The following is a 21,818-nucleotide window of genomic DNA, read 5'->3' on the forward strand; positions in this document are numbered from 1 at the left end:
CATAAAATAGACAAACCAAATAAGATTTCTTAAGGTCACGTAGGAAGGATGAGGCAGAGTGAGAACTTGCTCCCGGGTCACTTGCCCTTTTTCCTTATCAGCTGATCTGGAAGTGTATTGATTTTATCTCACAGAACTTTTGCTTCTCTCTATTCTCTCAACATTGATCTCTTCGTTGCTTTCTTCTAGTTCATTGATTCTACTCTGATATTTATTATTTCCTTGCATTGGCTGATCTTTAGTTTACCTTCCCTTTTCAAAATCTTAAGGCAGAAGCTGAGGTCTTTGAGTCCTTCCTCCTTCTCTGATACAGTGTTCAGGATAATAAATTTCCCTGTTCAGCACTGGTTTCGCTGCAGCCTACAATTTAGATAGGTTATAGTTTCAGTTTCATTTAGTTCTAAATGCTTTCTAATTTCCATTTTGACGTCTCCTTTGAATTGTGGATTATTTAGAAGTGGATTATTTCATTTCTCCTTTGAACCAGGAGCCTTTTAGAAGTTAGTTTCCAAATATTTGATGATTTTCTAATTAGTATTTTGCTACTGATTTCTAATGTAACTCTGTTATTGTCAGAGAACAAACTTTGTATGTACATACATACGTAGGATTATAATTTTCTCTGGAGATGACCCTGCTTATCCTGCTAATGTCCTTCATTCTCCCCATCTATTCTAGCTCGCAACGCCCTGGTGGTCTCCTTTGCTGCCTTGGTCGCATACTCCTTCCAGGTGACCGGATACCAGCCTTTTGTTCTAACTGGGAAGACACCCGAGGGACTCCCCGATGCCCACATCCCTCCTTTCTCAGTGACCACTGCCAACGGGACAGTCTCCTTCACCGAGATGGTACAGGTGGGTAGAGACGGAACCCGGCCAGTTTGGCCGAGGCTGCAGTGCCTCTGGCCCTGGTGCTATCTCCTGATGCATCAGCTTAGAGACGGGCAGCTCTGACCTCAGCTCGGACTGCTGCGTCCTCAGGAAGATGCATCTCAGGTACAGAGACAGGTGTGAATGAATTCCTGATTAGGCACAGCCTCAAGGGACACCATGGGTATTTTTTCCGCCTGCGCCCAGGTGTGTTTCCGCCACCATGGACGCTGGCAGAGCAGGAATTGGTTGTGTTCTGCCCTGTGTCTTGCTCCTTGCAGTGTGAGCTCACAGCCCTGCTGCTAAAGTTATGTTTGCTTCCGTCAGACATGGACAAGCCAGTGCTTGCCTTATTGGGTCACTACCTGGTCAGACCTCTTCTGTCCTTCCCCAGAGGGTCACTCACCACCCCTCTCTCCTCTCCCAGGGAATGGGGGCCGGGCTGGTCGTGGTACCCCTGATGGGTCTCCTGGAGAGCATCGCAGTGGCCAAATCCTTTGGTAAGATGCTCACCACCCACGCCCTCCCTGGCACCTCAGCCCGGAGCTCAGCCTGCCTTGCTTGCCTGCTCTCCTGCTTGCTTTTATCTGCTCTGATTTTTAAAACTTTGAATTTTTATCCAAGTAACACATGTTTATGTTTTTTGAAAAAAAAAAATAGTGAAAATGGATTGTCAGTGAAAAATCTCTTCCAGTAGCTGGAAATATTTGACCGTCCACTCTCTGTGGACATGAAAGGTTCTGCATTGAGCCTTTGCCAGTTGAACTTTCTGTGTGTGGTGTACACCCTCCCGCTGCCAGCTAATTTCAAGCTGAATGTGGAGTCCGAACATTCAGGTCTTGTGATGAGATATGAAATAGCCACTATCCACTGTGCACATACAGCTAAGTAATTTCATTGGTCATAATGAAAGGTAGTCGAGTACATTAGGAACGAACACATTTTAAGTATTATCTTTGTTTTTAATGTAATTGATTTAATTGAAAGTTTTCATTTAGTTGGTAATAATGGCTGTATTTGATAACCTATTAGCAAAATTCCTAAAAATTTAACAAGGTACCCTTCCCAGGTGTCTGTACACAGCTGGTCTGTCCCCTCCTCTCCCCCTCAGAGGCTGGGAAATGTTAATCTACTTACATGTTCGCCGTTCATTACTGATTCCCTCTGCCTGAGCTGAGGCTGCCAAACCCTTCATGTGTCCCCGCGTCTGTCTTAGGTCCTTGGACTTGTGCTCTGTGTTGTCCATGAGGATGACGTGTTCTTTCTGTTCTGTAACAGGGTTAAGTCTTTGTTTGAATCTAATTTGACTGTAAAGGTTAAAATTCAAATATATGACGTGTATGTGATTATGACTACCTAAATTGTGTTTACTGCTCAGACCAGGTTGTTCCAGGATTCTTTCCTTCCCTGAAGTTCCAGCATCTGGATCCTTAGACCATTCCAAGGAGACTCTAAAGCAGTGTTCATTCTAAGGGGTTTTCCTTTGCAAACACCAACAATTTCTCAAGACCACACTACATTTCAGTTTGCAACCTGTTCAGCTCACATCTTTCTTGTTTAGTTTTTATTTTTCTGATCCTTTTTTTTTTTTTAATTTGGAGGGGCATATCTTGGAATCTGCATGTGACAACTTTTACTCATCTTGTTTATTACTTAGAAAACTCTTATTTTCTTTTCAAGTCCGCTGACTTCTGTGCTCATTTGCAAAGCTTGTCGCGCTCTTAAATCAAGGCTTAGTAAACCACGGCCTGCTACCCATCACCTAAGAATGGCTTTTGCGTTTTAAATGTTTGGAAAAAAAATCTAAAGAAGATTAGGTTTGGGGACACATGAAAAGTATATGAAATTCCTATTTGAGTTCACAAATAAGGTTTTATTTTAAGATGGTCTGTTGCTCAGTTGTTTCATGGTGTATGGCTACTTTGTCTCACGATGGGGAGCTGAGCAGTGTGACAGAGGGTATGACCTCAAAACCTAAAGCATTAAAAAATGGCCGGGGCAATGGGATGACCCAGAGGGATGGGATGGGGAGGGAGGTGGGTGGGGGGTCCAGGAAGGGGAACACATGTAAACCCATGGCTGATTCATGTCAATGTATGGCAAAAACTATTACAATATTGTAAAGTAATTAGCCCCCAACTAAAATAAATAAATTTATTTAAAAAAATAAAAAATTAAAAAAAAAATGCTTTTGATTAAAAAGTAGGAAAAAAAAATAAAGTATTGAGGACTTCCCTGGTGGTCCAGTGGTTAAGAATCCGCCTTGCAATACAGGGGACATGAGTTCGATCCCTGGGTGGGGAACTAAGATCCCACATGCCACAGGGCAACTAAACCCACACTCTGCAACTAGAGAGTCCGTGCTCTGCAACAGAAGATCCCATGTGCCGCAACTAAGACCTGATGTCGCCAAACAAATAAATATTAAAACAGAACTAAAGTATTGATGGTCTGGCACTTTACAGAAAGTTTGCCAACTGCTGTCTTAAGATTCACGCTCCTCCATGGTTTCCCCCTAAATCTTTCTGCTCATCTATCTAGGCCTCATCTGAGACTCTCTAGTCATTGTGACCTAAAACCAGAGAGCTTTTAGTTTAAGACATTCTTCCCTTATTATAAAAGCAATATTTGTTGTACAGAATATTGGCAGTTCAGAAATGGATAAAGAAAAGATGAATCATTTATAATCTCCCTCACTACCCCAGTTAACTGCTGGTAACATTTCACTCTGTGTCTTTCTACTCTTTTTTGTTTTTTTTTGTAAACACACAGACACACATATACCTTTTCATGTACGTATATATTTTATCTGTGTTTATACCTTATATTTATGAAACATAGTGCTATAGGGAGAAACTGGTTTCCTGTTTTTCTTTTCATAAACAGTTTCCTGATGATATATATCTAGTAACAATGTTTTGTCCGTTCTCTTTAGCTTCTCAAAATAATTACCGAATTAACTCCAACCAGGAGCTGCTGGCCATCGGTAAGACTCCAGCAGCGGGCGGCTCTCGGGGTCTGGGTGGTGGTGGTGCTGACACACAGGGTGCACAGCTGGCCTGAGTGGGGCCCTTGCACCCATCTCTGGTGGTTCGTTTAATCGCTAGAAGTAGGATACCAACCTCGGGTGTCCAATCTGACTGAGGCTTGTTGAGCACCTGCTGTATACCTGACCCTGAGGGCTGTGGCCTGTTTTGTGTTGGGAAACAGCTGGAATGGTCCTCTTGGGCTTGGGGGTAGGGGCTTCCAGGGTGAGGATCAGATGGCTGAGGAATGTGGCCAGGTACGATCTCAGGTGAGCCTGCAGGATCTTGGCTGCCTTTGCTCCACCCTGTGGATGAGTTAGGACTCAAGTTGGCTTCAGCCTTCCTGACCGTAGAGGACTGTACCTTGAGTGTCATCTGAGCTGTCTTGAGGGCAGGCCTTGAACCTATGACTGGCTGTGGGTTTTGCGGAACCAAGGAGACTCTGGTCATCTTTGTGAAGGCCACTGACTGAGGGGGCTGCTGACAAGCCAGTGGTGATGAATGTGGGCTGATTAACTCCATTCTGAGTTCCCAGCCAGGCTCCAGGCATGGGTATGTCCAGTACAGATTAATCAAAGGCTTCACTTTGGCCGGCCATCTCATGAAAGGAGTGTGGCTTTGAAGGAACTCAGACCATGAAGGACCCCAGCAGGACTGGGCACTTTGGGCCTGTGCACACTTGCCCTATTCAGCCACCCCCTCCAACCCCCTCACTTCAGGGCAATGGGATTCCTTTTTCTGTTATACACAGGAAAAGTCATATCTAACTCACACAGGGAAGGCCGGGGTCAGAATTGCTTCATAGCTGGAATCAACCTCAGCACACTTGGCAATATTGTGGTTTGTTTTGTCTTTCCTAGAGGAAGGGAGAACCCAATACAAGGTGCCCCCCTGGGTAGATCCTCTCACCTCCTGTCTTCTGTTTCTTTCTGGTTTCTGTGTCCTTCCATCACATCTCCTTTTCCTCTCTGTTTCATGATCCTTCCCCTGCATGAACCTTTTCCTTCTGTTTTCTCCCTAGGCTTAACCAACATCCTGGGCTCCCTCTTCTCCTCCTACCCGGTCACAGGCAGCTTTGGACGGTGAGTAACCAATGCTCCCTCTCTGTGTCTCCAGGGAGGTCCTGGCCTTGGGACAAAAGGTCTTCTTCCGACTTGAAGAACCGGCTCCCCTGTGGGGTCCTTGCAATGTCCTGAGGCCGTTTTCATGGCTCTTCCTATCCATCTTCTCTCTCTTGGTTAGCTCTGACAGAGTTCACAGGGAGGCAGGACAGGGGCACTCCATCTGCTTTCCTCACCTCTTTGGCTGGTTTTCTTTTGCAACGGTACACAGTGTTGTGGGCTTCTCAGGTGATAGCTAGGGGTAAAGAACCTGCCTGCCAATGCAGGAGACATAAGAGACATGGGTTCAATCCCGGGATCGGGACGATCTCCTGAAGGAGGGCATGGCAGCCCACTCCAGTATTCCTTGCCTGGAGAATCCCATGGACAGAGAAGCCTGGTGGGCTACAGTCCATGGGGTCGCAAAGGGTCGGCACGACTGAAGTGACTGAGCACGTTCACACAGTGTTGCAGTTTAAAAGATGCCCATGCATGGAAATGTTCCTAGCATCTTGTTGCTTGAGTTAATTCCTGAAAGATAGTGGAGACACAGAGAGGGAGCATCTGCCTGAGGAAGGGGCAGACTGTCAGGTAGGGTCACCATACAGACCCCCGAAAAGCAGGAGGGCAGGGTGGGAGGGAGGCCCATGGCTGGAAAGAGAAGAGGAGGCATCAGTGCCCAGCCCTCAGGCCAAGTTCTGGAACCCAACCCAACCCTATCTGAGCACTAAACCTTCCTGACACCCCAAACCACCATGTTGAGGGGGGCTCAGGGCATGTGGCCCGACCTCCCACATCTCAACATCCCTGTCCGTAAAGTAGAGTCATGACAGGCCTGTCTGTCTCACAAAATTATTTAGAGAGTTTAAAGAAAATGTCTGGTGACTTGGTGGGTGCTATACTAGCATTCGTGAAGTAAAACCTCTAACTAATTTTCAAGTTAACTTTTTATGTGTTCTTGTTGGCATAACTGGGATGCAAACCTGTTAAGGTCCTATTTTGTGTCCCCTGATATCTAGCACAATTACAGTGTTGGACATTTGGATTTACAACCAGGCTTCTCTCAGACATGCTGGTCTGTTATTTTGGGCTGAGAAGGCCCAGGAGTCCTCCTTGGTGAGAGGACCCAGTGCGCCAGTGTCTAAGTCTCTCCACTAGGTGGCGACGTTGCTGAGGGCTCCCGTTTCCCCCACCCGCCCCTCTCCCGCCACGGGAGCCCCCATTCCTGGAGACCAGCCACAGCTGTATGGATCTCCCCTGCTCTCCCTTCTGACTGACAGCCACTAATGGGTTTCTCTTGGCTTCCAGGACGGCCGTGAATGCCCAGTCGGGAGTGTGCACCCCAGCAGGGGGCCTGATGACAGGTGAGCACCCCTCGAGCACACACACCATGTTCTCCCGTGTCCATAGCAGTGAGATGGGAGGAAAGGAGAGGAAGGAGCCCGGGGTGCAGGTGCTGTTGGCTCTGACGCCCAGCTCTGTGCCCCCAGAGGGGCTCCTTGCTGGGTGGGAGGCAGGGCGGCAGGGCCACAAGGTCACGGTGCCCCCACACCCCCGCAGGAGCCCTGGTGCTGCTGTCGCTGGACTACCTGACCTCGCTCTTCTACTATATCCCCAAGTCTGCCCTGGCTGCCGTCATTATCATGGCTGTGGTCCCCCTGTTCGACACCAAGATTGTGAGGACGCTCTGGCGAGTGAAGAGTATGTGTCTCCTGTCTGTTGGCCCTGAGGTTTATCAATGATTCTGCCACTGCTGTCGGCTGCTGCCCACACTAGCCCAGTTGGGGAGAGGTGGGGGCTTTGGGGTGACCAGCAGGGCCCACATCACAGCCTCCCTTCTCCACTGTCATTGCAGCTCCAGGTCCCCTGAACCTGCAGTTCCTTTACTATAAAAAGTTTTTACTCTGTTTTGTTTCTCAAAGCAGTTGAGGGATTTATGTGACTTCTGCATCCCTTTATCCTTGGTCCCCTGAGAAATGCCCACTGTGGCCTCGTTCCAGGCGCCGGGGGCCAGGTCAGCCAAACAGGGAGGGACTTCCTGCCTCTGACACCCTTGAGCTGGCATGGCCTGTCAGCAGCATCAGTCCCCAAGTCCCGGGGGGGGGGTCCGTCGGGGACTGCTTGGGGTCCAAGACACCTTTACTCATTACATGAAAGCCATACATGAGGCATCCTCATCAGAGGGCTCGGGTAGCTAGGCGCTGAGCTCGCCGAGGAGGGTCCCCCTCTCAGCTGGACCCCTTCTCCCAGGGCTGGACCTGTTGCCCCTCTGCGTGACGTTCCTGCTCTGCTTCTGGGAAGTCCAGTACGGCATCCTGGCAGGCGCCCTGGTATCTGTGCTGATTCTCCTGCACTCCGTGGCCAGACCCAAAATACAGGTAGCCCATCTGCCTCCCTGAGGGGGACCCACTGGCCTCAGGGGGCCAAGTGGGGTGAAGTATGCCATGGGGTGGACCCCTTGATCCCACTGTCGTATACTTTGGCTCTCGGTGTGATTGTGGCCCGAGGCACTGCCGAGTGACCTTTCACCTGGTAGATGGTGTGACCCTCCTGCATTAACCGCACACTGTTCTGCTGTGCATGCGGCCGTGGATGGGGCTATGGGTGGGGGCTCCTGCCAGCTCTGCACTCCCCATCCACCCTAAGCCTGGCAGAGCTGCCCTGTTGAACTGGCCTCCGGGGCTCACTGGCTTCCCCCTGCTGTCCCCAGGTGTCAGAGGGTCCAATGCTAGTCCTTCAGCCAGCAAGCGGCCTGCACTTCCCTGCGATTGAGACCCTCCGAGAGGCATTACTGAGCCGGGCTCTGGAAAGTACGTGGCCACATGGGCTGCGGTCACCCCCAGCTCCCCACCACCTTCTCTGCACCCAGCCTGGCTCCTGCTGGACCCCAGATCCTGCCCTCGACTGTCAGGAAGGAGCTTGCCTGCCCTTGGGTCCAGGGGGTCTCGGGCATTTCAGAGTTATGTCCAGTGAAACCCCCACCCCCGCCGTCTGCATGGAGTAAGGGTGGCAGGTCCCCAACATGTGTCCCTAAGGGCACACTGCTTCCGGGAGTTGGTATTTAGGGGAGAAAGGGGCTTGTTTGTCTGCACTGTGAAGGAAACAGTTGCTGCTGTCCCCAGACAGCTAATGGCTCGGGTCCTTGTCCTTTCCCTTTCCCATTCACCCTGGGGAGGTGCTCTTGATGGCTTTGCATGGCCCCAGGCCCCTGGCCAGGGCCTCCTGCGGTGGCCTACACCTGGTGTGACCTCTCCTCTCCCCCCCAGCATCCCCGCCACGCTCCGTGGCCCTGGACTGCACCCACATCTGCAGCATCGACTACACGGTGGTGCTGGGGCTCGGGGAGCTCCTGGAGGACTTCCACAAGCGGGGCGCCACCCTGGCCCTCATCGGCCTCCAGGTGGGTGTTGGTATCTGCTCTGGAAGTAGCCTGGTGTGAGGTCTGTGTTGTCACTTTCCCCATGTCGAGATGAGGCTACCGAGGCCCAGAGAAGCTGAGTGACTTGCCCAGTGACACACAGTGAGGAAGGCGGCCGGGCTCCTGTCTTGTGTCTTCGGGCTGCAGAGCTCCGCTGGCATCCGTTATAACCTGTGTTTGCAGAGCACTCGTCTCCTTCTCCAAACAATATTCACTTAGGACGTGTTCCTCTCACGGAGGTGTGAGGCAGCCTGTGACGTGGCTGCTAGAACAGGAGCATTCCCGCCTGGAATCACCGCTTGTTTGTCCCACAGGTCCCTGTTCTCCGTGTCCTGCTGTCCGCTGACCTGAAGGGAGTCCTGTACTTCTGCACCCTGGAAGAAGCAGGTGAGTGCGGCCAGTCATCATAGAGCCGCAGCAGCCCGACTGCCCACGCCCTGGGGGGCCAGGACAACAGGACTGAAACCCTGGGAGACAGGAGGGTCAGGGCTTGAGCCTGAGAGTGGGGAGCACTCCGACGAGGGTGAGACAGTGGACAGGTTGTCAGGGGGCCTTTCTGCTCTGAGATTTTATCTTTTAGGATTGTATGTGAGGCATAGTTCACATACAGTGAAATGCACAGATGCTAAGTGTGAGTTTGAGTCCTGACAGATGAATGCAGTGGGTGTCCAGTTAGGGTGGAGATCATCTCCATAATTCCAGAAATTTCTCTCATTCCCCTGACTGCCACTGGGAGTAAGTGCTGCTCTGATTTCTTCTACCATCAGTCAGCGTAGCCTGTTCTAGAACTTCGTGTAATGGGATCAGAGGGATTCTGTGTCTGGCTTCCTTGGCTCAACCTGATATCTGTGAGATTCATCCATGTTGCTGCTAGAAGCAGCCAGAAGCTGATCCGCAGGAGCCAGATAAGCAGGTTGGGCCCAGCCACACCATGGAACCCACCCGGATAAAGAGGGTTATCATGGCACCGAGAGTGGTGAAGATGATGATGGAGACTTAGGTGAAACCAGCCCAGGGCTGGGGGCACTGGCCCAGGGACCTTAACTCTCTGCACTCAAGGTCCCCAGAAATGCCAGCCTTTAATCACATTCCCTGAACTGTCCCATCCTCACTTCACTTTTTTAGTGTTTGAAAACCTTGTGTTCTCTGCAGAGAGATACCTGAAGCAAGAACCAGGGACCCAGCCCTACAATGGCAGCGAAGACTCGGTTCCGGAACACAAGATTGCCCTGCTGAAGGCCTGAGTGGGCCACCGAGGGGCGCCCAACATCAGAGGGTCTCCCGGAAGGTTCTTGTCACTGTGATGCTGGATGCTGCCTTGCAGATGGATCTGAGAAACCTGAGCAGGTGACCCAGAGGAGGGGGAGGGCAGCGGTGTGGAGCCCACAGGTGGGACTCACTCCTTCCTCTGAGGTGACTGAAAAGGCACCTCCCTGCTCCTCCCTCTATGCGAACTCTTTTTTTAAAGAGTGGTTAGGAGAGAGCCTTCTAGAATGGCAGACCAGGTGAGAAAGGAAAGGGTAGGGATTTCAGCCTGGTCTAGGAGAGGAGCCCTCTTCGCGCCCCAGCGCCTTCCTGGATTTCGGGGGAAACGGGGAGGGCCAGGCATCTCTCAGGTGGGTTCCCTTGATGGCGGCGGCTGTGCTGTTGTTGAGAGGAAAACCAAGGTTTGCCAAAAGACTTAAAAGTGTCTATGAAAAGTAACTTTGTTGTGTTTTCTAAATTTAAAAAAGTGATAGCTTTGGTGTTTTTGTAAAAACCATACATGCTTATTGTAAAAACTACCGGAAACCTTCCCCTCCCCTATCCACTTTGGTGATAGCTCCTGACTTCCTCCCCCCACCGTACACGTACATGTGTGTGCGTTAGCATGTGGGTGTGTGTTTACAGTCATATAAATGGGATCATTTCATCCGTGGTGCTCTGTGACCCACATTTTCATGCGGTCATTGCTGTGAATTATTCATTGTGATAATAAATAGAGAAGACATGATGATCAATGGCTCCATGGTATCTTATTCTATAGATGCGTCATAATTTACTTAGCAAACCCTCTAGACACAGACTTGCCTGTTTGGAATTTGACTTCCATCATTTTTAGTGGTAAATCCCAGCTGAGGGAGGTTATGCCCCTGGACTCTGTTTGAGAAAGAACTCACTGTGCAGATGGCCCTGGATGAGGTGCCCTAGAGCCACCAGTGTTCTGCCCAGGCCATCATGGCCAGTATCTGAGCAGAGTGAGGGTCCAGGCTTGCCCATAGTACACAAGTATTTTCAGATTCCTTGTCGTCCATCTTCTAGTGTTTCTCCTTCTAGGCCCCTGACCAGCCAGCTAAATGGTTGACCCCCCCAGCCACACATCACCTTTCCTTACCTTGGGCAGTCTCTCTTTTTCTACAAGGCCATCTGTCTTTTTTTAAAAAAAACAACAACAAAACTTTTATTTTTATTGGGGTATAGCCGATAAACAAACAATGTGATAGTTTTGGGTAAATAGCGAAGGGACTCAGCCATACATATACATGTATACATTCTCCCCCAACCTCTCCTATCTAGGGTAAGGCAAGTGTGTCTTGAAGCTGCCCACTGGACCACATTTGCCCAGAGCTGGGATGGAGGTGTGGTCCCTTTTGGGCCTGTTCCCACATATTGAGCCCACCCATTCTGGAACCCAGAGATCATCCAGTTCACAGGGCTGGACAAATCGATACACTCAGGTGGTAACAATTTCATTGGAAACCCTCACTATCTGTGACTCAGCAGCTCCAATTCTCAGAAGCCACTTTAGCAAAACACAAGCCCATCTCCCGGGAAGCAGGCCAAGGATGTTTACCACAACCTCATTAGCAATTATGGAAAATGAAAGCAACCTAAGTATCTTGACCACGGAACATGAAAACTGTGGAAGGTCACATGGCAGTTAAAGGAACGAGGTGGTGTAGATACTAACAGATTTTTGAGTGAAAAAAGCAAGTTGCAGAGTGATACCCATCTTGAGATAACCATTTGTGTGAACACACTCTGTAAACGATTCTATGATATATCTATGAGACTTTGTAAAGTCCTGGAAGGATAAAGATCAAACTCATGGCAGTGTTTCCTTCTTGGGTAGATAAGTAACTATATTTGTATGGTTTAATTTTTCAAAGAACATTGCATTGACATACTGAAAATGATAGGGCTTCCCTGGTGGCTCAGACAGTGAAGAATCTGCTTGCAATGCAGGAGACCCGGGTTCTATCCTTGGGTTGGGAAGATCCCCTGGAAAATGAAATGCCAACCCACTCCAGTATTCTTGCCTGGAAAAGCCCATGGCCAGAGGAGCCTGGTGGGCTACAGTCCATGGGATCGCAAAGAGTCGGACACAACTGAGTGACTTTCACTTTCACCGTTGACTGGTGTGGTGACATCACCAACACCATTGTGGTTTCCTGCCTCACCTGTAGTGAGTGTGGCCACGTGACTAACATCAAGTCAATAGTGTCTGTTGTGGGTTGAATTGTGTCTCTTGCCTCACAAAATTCATGTTGAGTCCTAACTGGGACTTTATTTGGAAATGAGCTGTGCTGTGTGTTCAGTCATGTCCCAACTCTTTGTGACCCCATCAACTGTAGCCCGTCAGGCTCCTCTTGTACATGGAATTTTTCAGGCAGGAATACTGGAGTGGGTTGCCATTTACTACTCCAGAGGATCTTTCTGACCCAAGAATGGAACCTGCATCTCTTGCATTGATGGGCACTTTCTTTACCACTAGTGCCACCTGGGAAGCCCTTATTTGGAAATAGGGTCATTGCAAATATAATTAGTTGAGTTCATACTGTCCATTGGGTTCTCAAGGCAAGGATACTGAAGTGGTTTTCCATTCCCTCCTTCAGTGGACCATTCTCCACCATGACCCGTCTGTCTTGGGTGGCCCTACATGACATGGCTCATAGTTTCATTGAGTTAGACAAGGTTGTGGTCAGTTTTCATTCTTATCCCAAAGAAAGGCAATGCCAAAGAATGCTCAAACTACGGCACAATTGCACTCATCTCACATGCTAGCTAGCAAGGTAATGCTCAAAATTCTCCAAGACAGGCTTCAACAGTATGTGAACCATGAACTTTCAGACGTTCAAGCTGGATTTAGAAAAGGCAGAGAAACCAGAGATCAAATTTCCAACATCCATTGGATCATTGAAAAAGCAAGAGAGTTCCAGAAAAACATCTACTTCTGCTTTATTGACTATGCCAAAGCCTTCGACTGTGTGGATCACAACAAACTGGAAAATTCTGAAAGAGATGGGAATACCAGACCACCTGATCTGCCTCCTGAAAAATCTGTATGCAGGTCAAGAAACAACAGTTAGAACTGGACATGGAACAACAGACTGGTTCCAAACTGGGAAAGGGCCATTTTCATATTTCAAGTAGCCATACTAAAAAATGTAAAAACAAATAGGTGAAATTAGCAAACCTCTTATTTATCTAAAAAAAATACGTCCAACATGCTCAGACCCTCAGTTGTGTCTCCTTGTGATCCCATGGACTGTAGCCCACCAGGCTCCTTGGTCCATGAGATTCTCCCAGGAAGCATACTGGAACAAAGTGCCATTTCCTCCTCCAGGGGATCGTCCAACCGAGGGATCAAACCTGCGTCTCTTACGTCTCCTGCATTGGCGGGCTGATTCTTTTATCACTAGTGCCCTAGCATGACATGAAATCTATGTAAAATTTACCAATGAAATATTTTATATTACTTTTCTCATACTAAATCTTTGAAACCTGGGGTGACCTGTACCCTCACAGCACATCTCAGCTTGAGCCAGCCACATGTGGGGTGCTCAATGCCACCTGACCGCTGTATCTGATGATGTGGGTTTAGAATGTTCAAATCTAAAATGGTTAGGAAGCCTCACGTTCTCCGGAGCCTGTGCCTGTGTCTGTCTCTACTGGAACTCTGCAGATAATGGCAAGAAAATCTGAAAGTCACAACCGAGGAGGCGGCATGGTGTGGGCGGGCACAAAGAGAACTGACTTTGAGCCCAGGCGGTCCTGATTTCTTAAGCACGACAGTGGGTAAATTGTCTACTCTCTCTGACCCTTTGTTTCTACATCTTCCAAAGGCTTGTTGCACAGATTAAATTGAAGAGGAGAGTGGAGGCTTGGGGTATACATGTAATAGGCAATTAAGAAGTAAGTCACTGCTGTCATGAAATCGAACCTCCTCAAATTCTATTTGCTTGCCCCTCCTCTGTTTTCACCCTATCTCCCACATGAACTGAGTGTCTAATGCAGGTCAGGCAGCTCACCCTCAAGGTCTGGTTTGATTAAGAATTGAATCTTTGGGGACGTGGCCCTGGGAGGAAGCTGCTTGATGCAAAACTCTGATGATGGAAGGAGGTTGGACAGGAAGAAGAAGGGGAAGGATTTAGGACTCGGGCTGCAATGCCAGCAATCACATCTTGCCCATGCCCCAGTAATCCATTTACTCAAAAATGAAACGGTGCTGGGGATCTGGTGTGAGTGGTCTGTCAAGCCCACTCTACAGCCTCATGGTGTCCAGGAGCAATGCCCTCGGTGCCACCAGACCCAAAGGTGGCAGCTGAGGGCTCTGAAGCCACATCCCTCCAGGCCCCACACTCAGGGGGCAGGGGATGCTGAGGGTGCTCTGTGAGCTAATAGGGGAGGGGAGCAGTGGGCTTCCCCATTAGTGCTGGAGTGGGGCAGGGACCTCTGTCCTTTTTGAGATGAAGTCTACCTGGGAATTCCCTGGCAGTAGTACTTAGGACTTGATGCTTTCACTGCCATGGCCTGGGTTCAATCCCTGGTCAGGAAGCCGGGATCCTGCAGGCCTCCCAGAGAGGGAAAAAAAAAGATCAAGTCAACCTGGAGCAGAGCTAACCTGGGCTCACCCAGGAGTGAATAGCAAACCCTTTGCTGCCTAAAGTGTGATTTATTTTTGTAAAATATGTTTTACATCGATTTATCTACCTTTGTAAATTCTGCTGTTGATCTTGGCAAAGAGTCTGTTATCCCTCCCCGCCCCCCTTTAAAATAATTTTAATCCTCTGAAAGGACCCAAGTTCATCTAAATCTTATGAATCTTTGTACAGTGCTGATGGCTGAATCTTCTAGAGACTTCTGGCAAAGCCCGTGGAGCTGGTGCCTGTAGGGGACTGAATTGTGTCCCCTACAAAGAGCTACATTCTTGGTCATAGGCACCTGTGACTGTGACCTTATTTGGAAATAGGATCTTTGCTGATGTAATTAACTAAGTTCAGATGATGTCATACTGGACTTGAGTGGCGTCCTAATAAGAAGAGAAGACAGAGACATAGGTACCGGGACGTGCCATCATGGGAGCTATGAAGTTATCTCGTTATGTTCCTCTTATTTCTGCCCCTCCTGCCTCCCTAAATAAGACAGGAACCACAGTTTCTTATGGGCTGTTCTTCCGTCTGGGCAGGCCTGCCAGCCCAAGGTGGGTGAACTAATTTGGTGCTGACCCAAGACCAAATTTTTGGGCCTCACTGTTTTAACTTGGGAAACACCTGACCCTGGGACAGCTTTTACTCCACGGGGTCCAAAGAGCACGATCCTCAGGCAAGAATACCCAGGCCTGGAAAACTGAATTTCATCAGTCAAACTTTGCCTTAACCAAGCGGAACTCCAAAGCCTGTTTCGTGAGAAACTTAACTGCAGATCTCACTCCTGTCTTACCGTGGGGAAAAACAGCTGAAAGAAAGATCTGAAGGCAGGCTGGGAAATAGATGCAAAATGAAACCAGGAAATACAAGCCCCTGTTGTTCTGCACGCCTCTGGATTTACTGTGGGCGTTATGTTCAGCCTGCTCAGTCACACAGGCCCTGCTTTGAGACGTCTGGACGTTCTCATCTGGAGCAGGGTCATGGAGCTGTGCGGCCCAGCGGGGCAGAACCACATCCCTGGCCTACCTTCCCCCACAAGGTCCCTTGTTCCAGCCTCTTACCACACTTACCCTCCCAGCAAACTGTGCCCTGGAGAGCATCCTGTCTACAGGCCTATGGACGACCCCAGGATTATCAGATAAGCAGGCAAGGAGCAAGACCAGCCCCAAAGTATGTTTGGGGCCAACCAAATCCATTCTACAAATGCTGGTGGTTACAACAAGATTGAGGAAATTTCAAATGATCCAATATCTAAGGGATCAGGAAGATACTCTATACTGGGTTTGGCCAGGTGGGCTGTGGGGCTAAGTCCAGGGGCTCCCCTCTCATGCAGCTGACCTGGGGAATAATGACTAGCAGACTTTCCACAAGGAAATCTTCTATGTGGAGGAGCCAGTCCCTTTGTGAACACTGGACCAGAAGGAGATGTCCAGACTGAAGCCAGCAATGTCCAGAGCACCATCTTTTAGGGCCAAAGTGGGAGGTGATGCCATCTGAAACTGTTCATCAAGTACTCTGGCTTCCTCGTCCCCTTCTTCCTTCATCCTACCATCCCACCATCCTCCTCCACCCAGCTGATCTCTGTCTGTGCCGGCCTCAGCCCCACAAAATAAATTGCACCTACCACTATTCTCATAGTCTATTATTTTCTATCTTATTTTCTGGGCTTCCCTGGTGGTTCAGTAGTAAAGAATCCACTTGCCAGTGCAAAAGATATGGGTTCGATTCCTGTATCGGGAAGATCCCCTGGCGAAGGAAATGGCAACCTACTCCAATAGTCTTGCTTGGGAAAGCCCATGGATAGAGGAGCTTGGCAGGCTACAGTCCATGGGGTCACAAAAGAGTTGGACATGGCGTAGTGACTAAACAATAACAATCTTATTTTCAACTTTCATTAAATCATATATTGCACATTGTTTAATGTTATATTATTTTTTTATTTTTAAAAACTGTACAGGATTTCCCTGATGGTCCAGTGGTTGAGAATCTGCCTTCCAAAGCAATAATTAAGAATCTGCCTTCCAGTGCAGGGGACGTGGGTTTGATCGCTGGTCAGGGAACTAAAATCCCACATGCCTCAGGGCAACTAAGCCCACCCACTGCAACTGAGAACGTGCACCCCAACTAAGACCCAATGCAGCCAAAAAAAAAAAAAAAAAAAAAAAATTCTGTGCATGTTTCAAGGCCTACATTTATTACATTGATACAGACTAGGGAATGTGAGGGGTTTTCTCCGTGAGAATTCAAGATGGGCTCATAACACCTGGCTTTTCCATCTTTTCTGTCTTTATTTGATTCAGTTTGTGTGTTTTGACTTGGTTCTTTGGGTAGTTAACCATTGTTCTGGTTTAGCTGACATGTTGACAGGGCCACTTCCCACTAGGTCCTTCCACCTGGACGTGGCCAGTGTCCAGAACCTCGATCTACTTTGGAACACCTGCAAGACAGAATGTTCACACTGACCATGCCGCATGCTGACTTCTCAGAAAGTAGGAAGCCGAGGCCTCCTGCTATAAGTGGCTTCCTCCATTGGAGAGATTAGTGTTCTGATGTCACTCTGAACTCCATGACTGGGAGCGCCCTGAGCAGCCAGGCTAACACTGGACTGTCCAGGCTGAAGGAAGACTCTTTAGAGGAGGTGACCTGACACCCTAGCGGGCTTGTCCCACGTTTATCTTGAACCACAAACTAAACTGAAGGCAGAACAATGGACCACCCCTTCCCCATTTCTCCAAGGCTAGATTTTTAGAATTCCCTCTACTGTTTCATGATTCAAAATCCCTTTACTAATTCTTGTAAGGAATGGACAAGGACATGGAGAAGAGGATGGAGGGAAGGTGACTCTGAGGGCTTTCAAATGGCCTAAAGGCACTTCCTTTGTAGGGCTTGGTCTCTCACTGGAAGAATTCAAATTCCTTAAGGCCGTGTAGGGTTTTATTTTCTTATATTTTTGGCTATTCTGCATGTTGTATAAGGATCTTAGATCTCTGACCAAGAATTGAACCCCTGACCCCTGCAGTGGAAGCACAAGATCTCAACCGCTGGACTGCCAGGGAAGTCCCTGTGTTGGGTTTTAAAACTAAAGATGCTGCATCCGGCAGGTAAATGTGTTTCCTCAGGCCACATGATGTGTTCATTCTGATCTCACCTGGTATAGTACCCTGACAGTGGAGCCCACTCTGTTGGTCCTTTAGCAACACTCTAGATCACCTTGGGGCTGGCCTAGGAGTCTGATATGGGCACCGGCAGGGTTCACAGGTCCCCATACTGACAGGCCCAACCAAGTTCTGCTGGCATCCCCCAAATCCTTAAGCACTGCCTGAGCTCAGACAAAGATGCTGGGGTTCAATGGCCGGGAGAAGCCAACCTTCCAAGAGGCAGGCACTGCAGGAGGGGAACGCCAGAAAGGACAGAGCTTGCTGTTCTCAGCCCAGAGGAAGGACAGTGTGTCTGGTGGGTGTGGGAAAGGCGAATATGGGTGGGAACCATGGGCCCCCTTTTTTGATTAAAAAAAAATTATTTTAACAGAATGATCTCTGTTCATTTCCAAGGCAAACCATTCAATATCACAGTAATCCAAGTCTATGCCCCAACCAGAAGCACTGAAGAAGCTGAACGGTTCTATGAAGACCTACAAGACCTTTTAGAACTAACACCCAAAACAGATGTCCTTTTCATTACAGGGGACTGGAACGCAAAAGCAGGAAGTCAAGAAACACCTGGAGTAACAGGCAAATTTGGCCTTGAAGTACAGAATGAAACAGGGCAAAGGCTAATAGAGTTTTGCCAAGAGAATGCACTGGTCATAAAAAACACCCTCTTCCAAAAACACGAGAGAAGACTCTACACATGGACATCACTAGATGGCCAACACCGAAATCAGATTGATTATATTCTTTGCAGCTGAAGATGGAGAAGCTCTATACAGTCAGCAAAAACAAGACCGGGAGCTGACTGTGGCTCAGATCATGAACTCCTTATTGCCAAATTCAGACTTAAATTGAAGAAAGTGGGGGAAACTACTAGACCATTCAGTTATGACCTAAATCAAATCCCTTATTGTTGGGAGCCGTTCTGGAACTACTGCTGGATGACAAAGTCATGGCACCACTCAAGAAGAAACTGCAAAGCGGTTTCTCTCCAGGATCAGAACCTTCACTCCTTTCTGTTTCTATGCTTTTGTTGTGACTAACTTTGTTTCATTCTTTGATGGCTGGAGTTGTAGGGGCTTCCATGACGAGGTCACGAGAGTCCAGGGAAAAGAAAAATGATCTCTTGCCCCAGAGAAACATTCCAAAAATGATTAAACCTACTGGGGCCCCTGGCTGGTGGGTCCCTAACACTCAGCTAGGGAATAAGGCCATGTTCATTTGGAAAATGGAGAAGGCAATGGCACCCCACTCCAGTACTCTTGCCTGGAAAATCCCATGGATGGAGGAGCCTGGCAGGCTTCAGTCCATGGGGTTGCTAAGAGTCGGACACGACTGAGCGACTTCACTTTCACTTTTCACTTTCATGCATTGGAGAAGGAAATGGCAACCCACTCCAGTGTTCTTGCCTGGAGAATCCCAGGGACGGGGGAGCCTGGTGGGCTGCCGTCTATGGGGTCGCACAGAGTCGGACACGACTGAAGCGACTTAGCAGCAGCAGCATTTGGAAAACAAGCCCTAAGCCTATTGCGATCTGGCCTCATGAGATTTATTACTGATGACTGGAAAACTTGGGTCATGTATCAGGGAAAATTACAGAAACTAAGCCAATTGCCTTTTCTCGTAAAGATTGGGATGCTAGAGATATTTGTGCCCCTTAGAATCTAAGCATAAACAGAAAGAAATATGTGAATTGTATTGTAAATGGTTTCAAGGTAAACTGCAAAAGACTTGTCCCTGCCAGAAATAGTCTTGTGGTATGTGGGTACATGGTAAACAAACCACCACTGACAATGGCTGTACTGTGAGAAACTCTTGACCTTAGATGCTGCTATAGTGCTTATTCACTGAAGCAAGACGCTATATTCGCTGAAGTAGCAGGCTGTACAGAATAAGTAGATGGAATAATATGATTCATAGACCATGTTTTAGTAGAATAAAAATAGGTTTCGGGGTAAAAATGTAACCAAAATGTGACAAAGGACTAGGAAAAAACTTTTAACACATCTTAGAATCATGGGATGTTGATCTGAACTTAAAAATATTGGAAGAGTCATTATGGAGAAAAACATGTGCTATATAAGTAGAGACTAAAAGAAATAAAGATTATGATCCTTGGACCATCAAAAAACTCTGTGTCTTTCTTTCCTCTCGCCGATGCCGTTCATCCCTTGGGTACTCCTGGACCCGGTGGAGCAGGACTCCGGTACCTTATGATTATACAGTGGAAGTGAGAAATAGATTTAAGGGACTAGATCTGATAGATGGAGTGCCTGATGAACTGTGGACGGAGGTTTGTGACACTGTACAGGAAACAGGGATCAAGATCATCCCCAAGAAAAAGAAATGCAAAAAAGAAAAATGGCTGTCTGAAGAGGCCTTATAAATAGCTGTGAAAAGAAGAGAAGTGAAAAGCAAAGGAGAAAAGGAAAGATACACCCATTTGAATGCAGAGTTCCAAAGAATAGCAAGGAGAGATAAGAAAGCCTTCCTCAGTGATCAATGCAAAGAAATAGAAGAAAACAATAGGATGGGAAAGACTAGAGATCTCTTCAAGAAAATTAGAGATACCAAGGGAACATTTCATGCAAAGATGGGCTCAATAAAGGACAGAAATGGTATGGACCTAACAGAAGCAGAAGATATTAAGAAGAGGTGGGAAGAATACACAGAAGAACTGTACAAAAAAGATCTTCACGACCCAGATAATCACGATGGTGTGATCACTCACTTAGAGCCAGACATCCTGGAATGTGAAGTCAAGTGGGCCTTAGGAAGCATCACTACGAACAAAGCTAGTGGAGGTGATGGAATTCCAGTTGAGCTCTTTCAAATCCTAAAAGATGATGCTGTGAAAGTGCTGCACTCAATATGTCAGCAAATTTGGAAAGCTCAGCAGTGGCCACAGGACTGGAAAAGGTCAGTTTTCATTCCAATCCCAAAGAAAGGCAATGCCAAAGAATGTTCAAACTACTGCACAATTGCACTCATCTCACACACTAGTAAAGTAATGCTTAAAATTCTCCAAGCCAGGCTTCAGCAATACATGAACTGTGAACTTCCAGGTGTTCAAGCTGGTTTAAGAAAAGGCAGAGGAACCAGAGATCAAATTGCCCACATCCTCTGGATCATTGAAAAAGCAAGAGAGTTCCAGAAAAACATCTATTTCTGCTTTACTGACTATGCCAAAGCCTTTGTGTGAATCACAACAAACTGTGGAAAATTCTGAAAGAGATGGGAATACCAGACTACCTGACCTGCCTCCTAAGAAACCTGTATGCAGGTCAGGAAGCAATAGTTAGAACTGGACATGGAACAACAGACTGGTTCCAAATAGGAAAAGGAGTACGTTGAGGCTATATATTGTCACCCTGCTTATTTAACTTATATGCAGAGTACATCATGAGAAACACTGGGCTGGAAGAAGCACAAGCTGGAATCAAGATTGCTGGGAAAAATATCAATAACCTCAGATATGCAGATGACAGAAAGTGAAAAAGAACTAAAGAGCCTCTTGATGAAAGTGAAAGAGGAGAGTGAAAAAGTTGGCTTAAAGCTCAACATTCAGAAAACTAAGATCATGGCATCCGGTCCCATCACTTCATGACAAATAGATGGGGAAACAGTGGCTGATTTTATTTTTTGGGGCTCCAAAATCACTGCAGATGGTGACTGCAGCCATGAAATTAAAAGATACTTACTCCTTGGAAGGAAAGTTATGACCAACCTAGACAGCATATTAGAAAACAGAGACATTACTTTGTCAACAAAGGTCTGTCTAGTCAAGGCTATGGTTTTTCCAGTAGTCATGTATGGATGTGAGAGTTGGACTATAAAGAAAGCTGAGCGCCGAAGACTTGATGCTTTTGAACTGTGGTGTTGGAGAAGACTCTTGAGAGTCCCTTGGACTGCAAGGAGATCCAGCCAGTCCATCCTAAAGGAAATCAGTCCTGAATATTCGTTGGAAAGACTGATGCTGAAGCTGAAACTCCAGTACTTTGGCCACCTGATGCGAAGAACTGACTCATTTGAAAAGACCCTGATGCTGGGAAAGATAGAAGGCGGGAGGAGAAGGGGACGACAGAGGATGAGATGGTTGGATGGCATCACCGACTCAATGGACATGAGTTTGAGTAAACTCCAGGAGTTGGTGATGGACAGGCAGGCCTGGCGTGCTGCAGTCCATGGGGTCGCAAGAGTCGGACACGACTGAGCGATTGAACTGAACTGAACTGAACTGGGCCTGGCGCCGGGTCCACTGGAGGGCGCCACTCGACCGGGAATTCGGGCCACACCCACGTGAGCGCCGCAGAGCCTGCTGAAGCTGGAGGGGCGGGACCCAGGACT

The 21,818-nt window shown here is 47.9% G+C and overlaps 1 protein-coding gene across 3 annotated transcripts in view; it reads left to right on the forward strand.

The window, feature by feature from the left end:
• SLC26A11 (solute carrier family 26 member 11) overlaps window positions 1–19,602 on the forward strand; it is a 27,348-nt gene extending 7,746 nt beyond the window's left edge. For 2 of the 3 annotated variants that reach the window (XM_081575758.1, XM_081575759.1), the window contains exons 7-17: window positions 679–854; window positions 1,297–1,369; window positions 3,805–3,855; window positions 4,917–4,977; window positions 6,304–6,359; window positions 6,556–6,696; window positions 7,246–7,373; window positions 7,706–7,805; window positions 8,262–8,395; window positions 8,728–8,800; window positions 9,566–10,409. In XM_081575758.1, coding sequence (XP_081431884.1) covers window positions 679–854; window positions 1,297–1,369; window positions 3,805–3,855; window positions 4,917–4,977; window positions 6,304–6,359; window positions 6,556–6,696; window positions 7,246–7,373; window positions 7,706–7,805; window positions 8,262–8,395; window positions 8,728–8,800; window positions 9,566–9,657 — 1,085 coding nt within the window. In that variant the 3' untranslated portion in view covers window positions 9,658–10,409. Of the gene's footprint in view, window positions 1–678; window positions 855–1,296; window positions 1,370–3,804; window positions 3,856–4,916; window positions 4,978–6,303; window positions 6,360–6,555; window positions 6,697–7,245; window positions 7,374–7,705; window positions 7,806–8,261; window positions 8,396–8,727; window positions 8,801–9,565; window positions 10,410–18,005 lie in introns of those variants that run through there. The other variant, XR_014078513.1, reaches the window with a different exon arrangement.
• Window positions 19,603–21,818: the final 2,216 nt, after the last annotated feature.

This window comes from Giraffa tippelskirchi, chromosome 3, assembly GCF_054371585.1.
Source record: "Giraffa tippelskirchi isolate mGirTip1 chromosome 3, T2T-mGirTip1v1.2.pri, whole genome shotgun sequence".
Taxonomy (NCBI): Eukaryota; Metazoa; Chordata; class Mammalia; order Artiodactyla; family Giraffidae; genus Giraffa; species Giraffa tippelskirchi.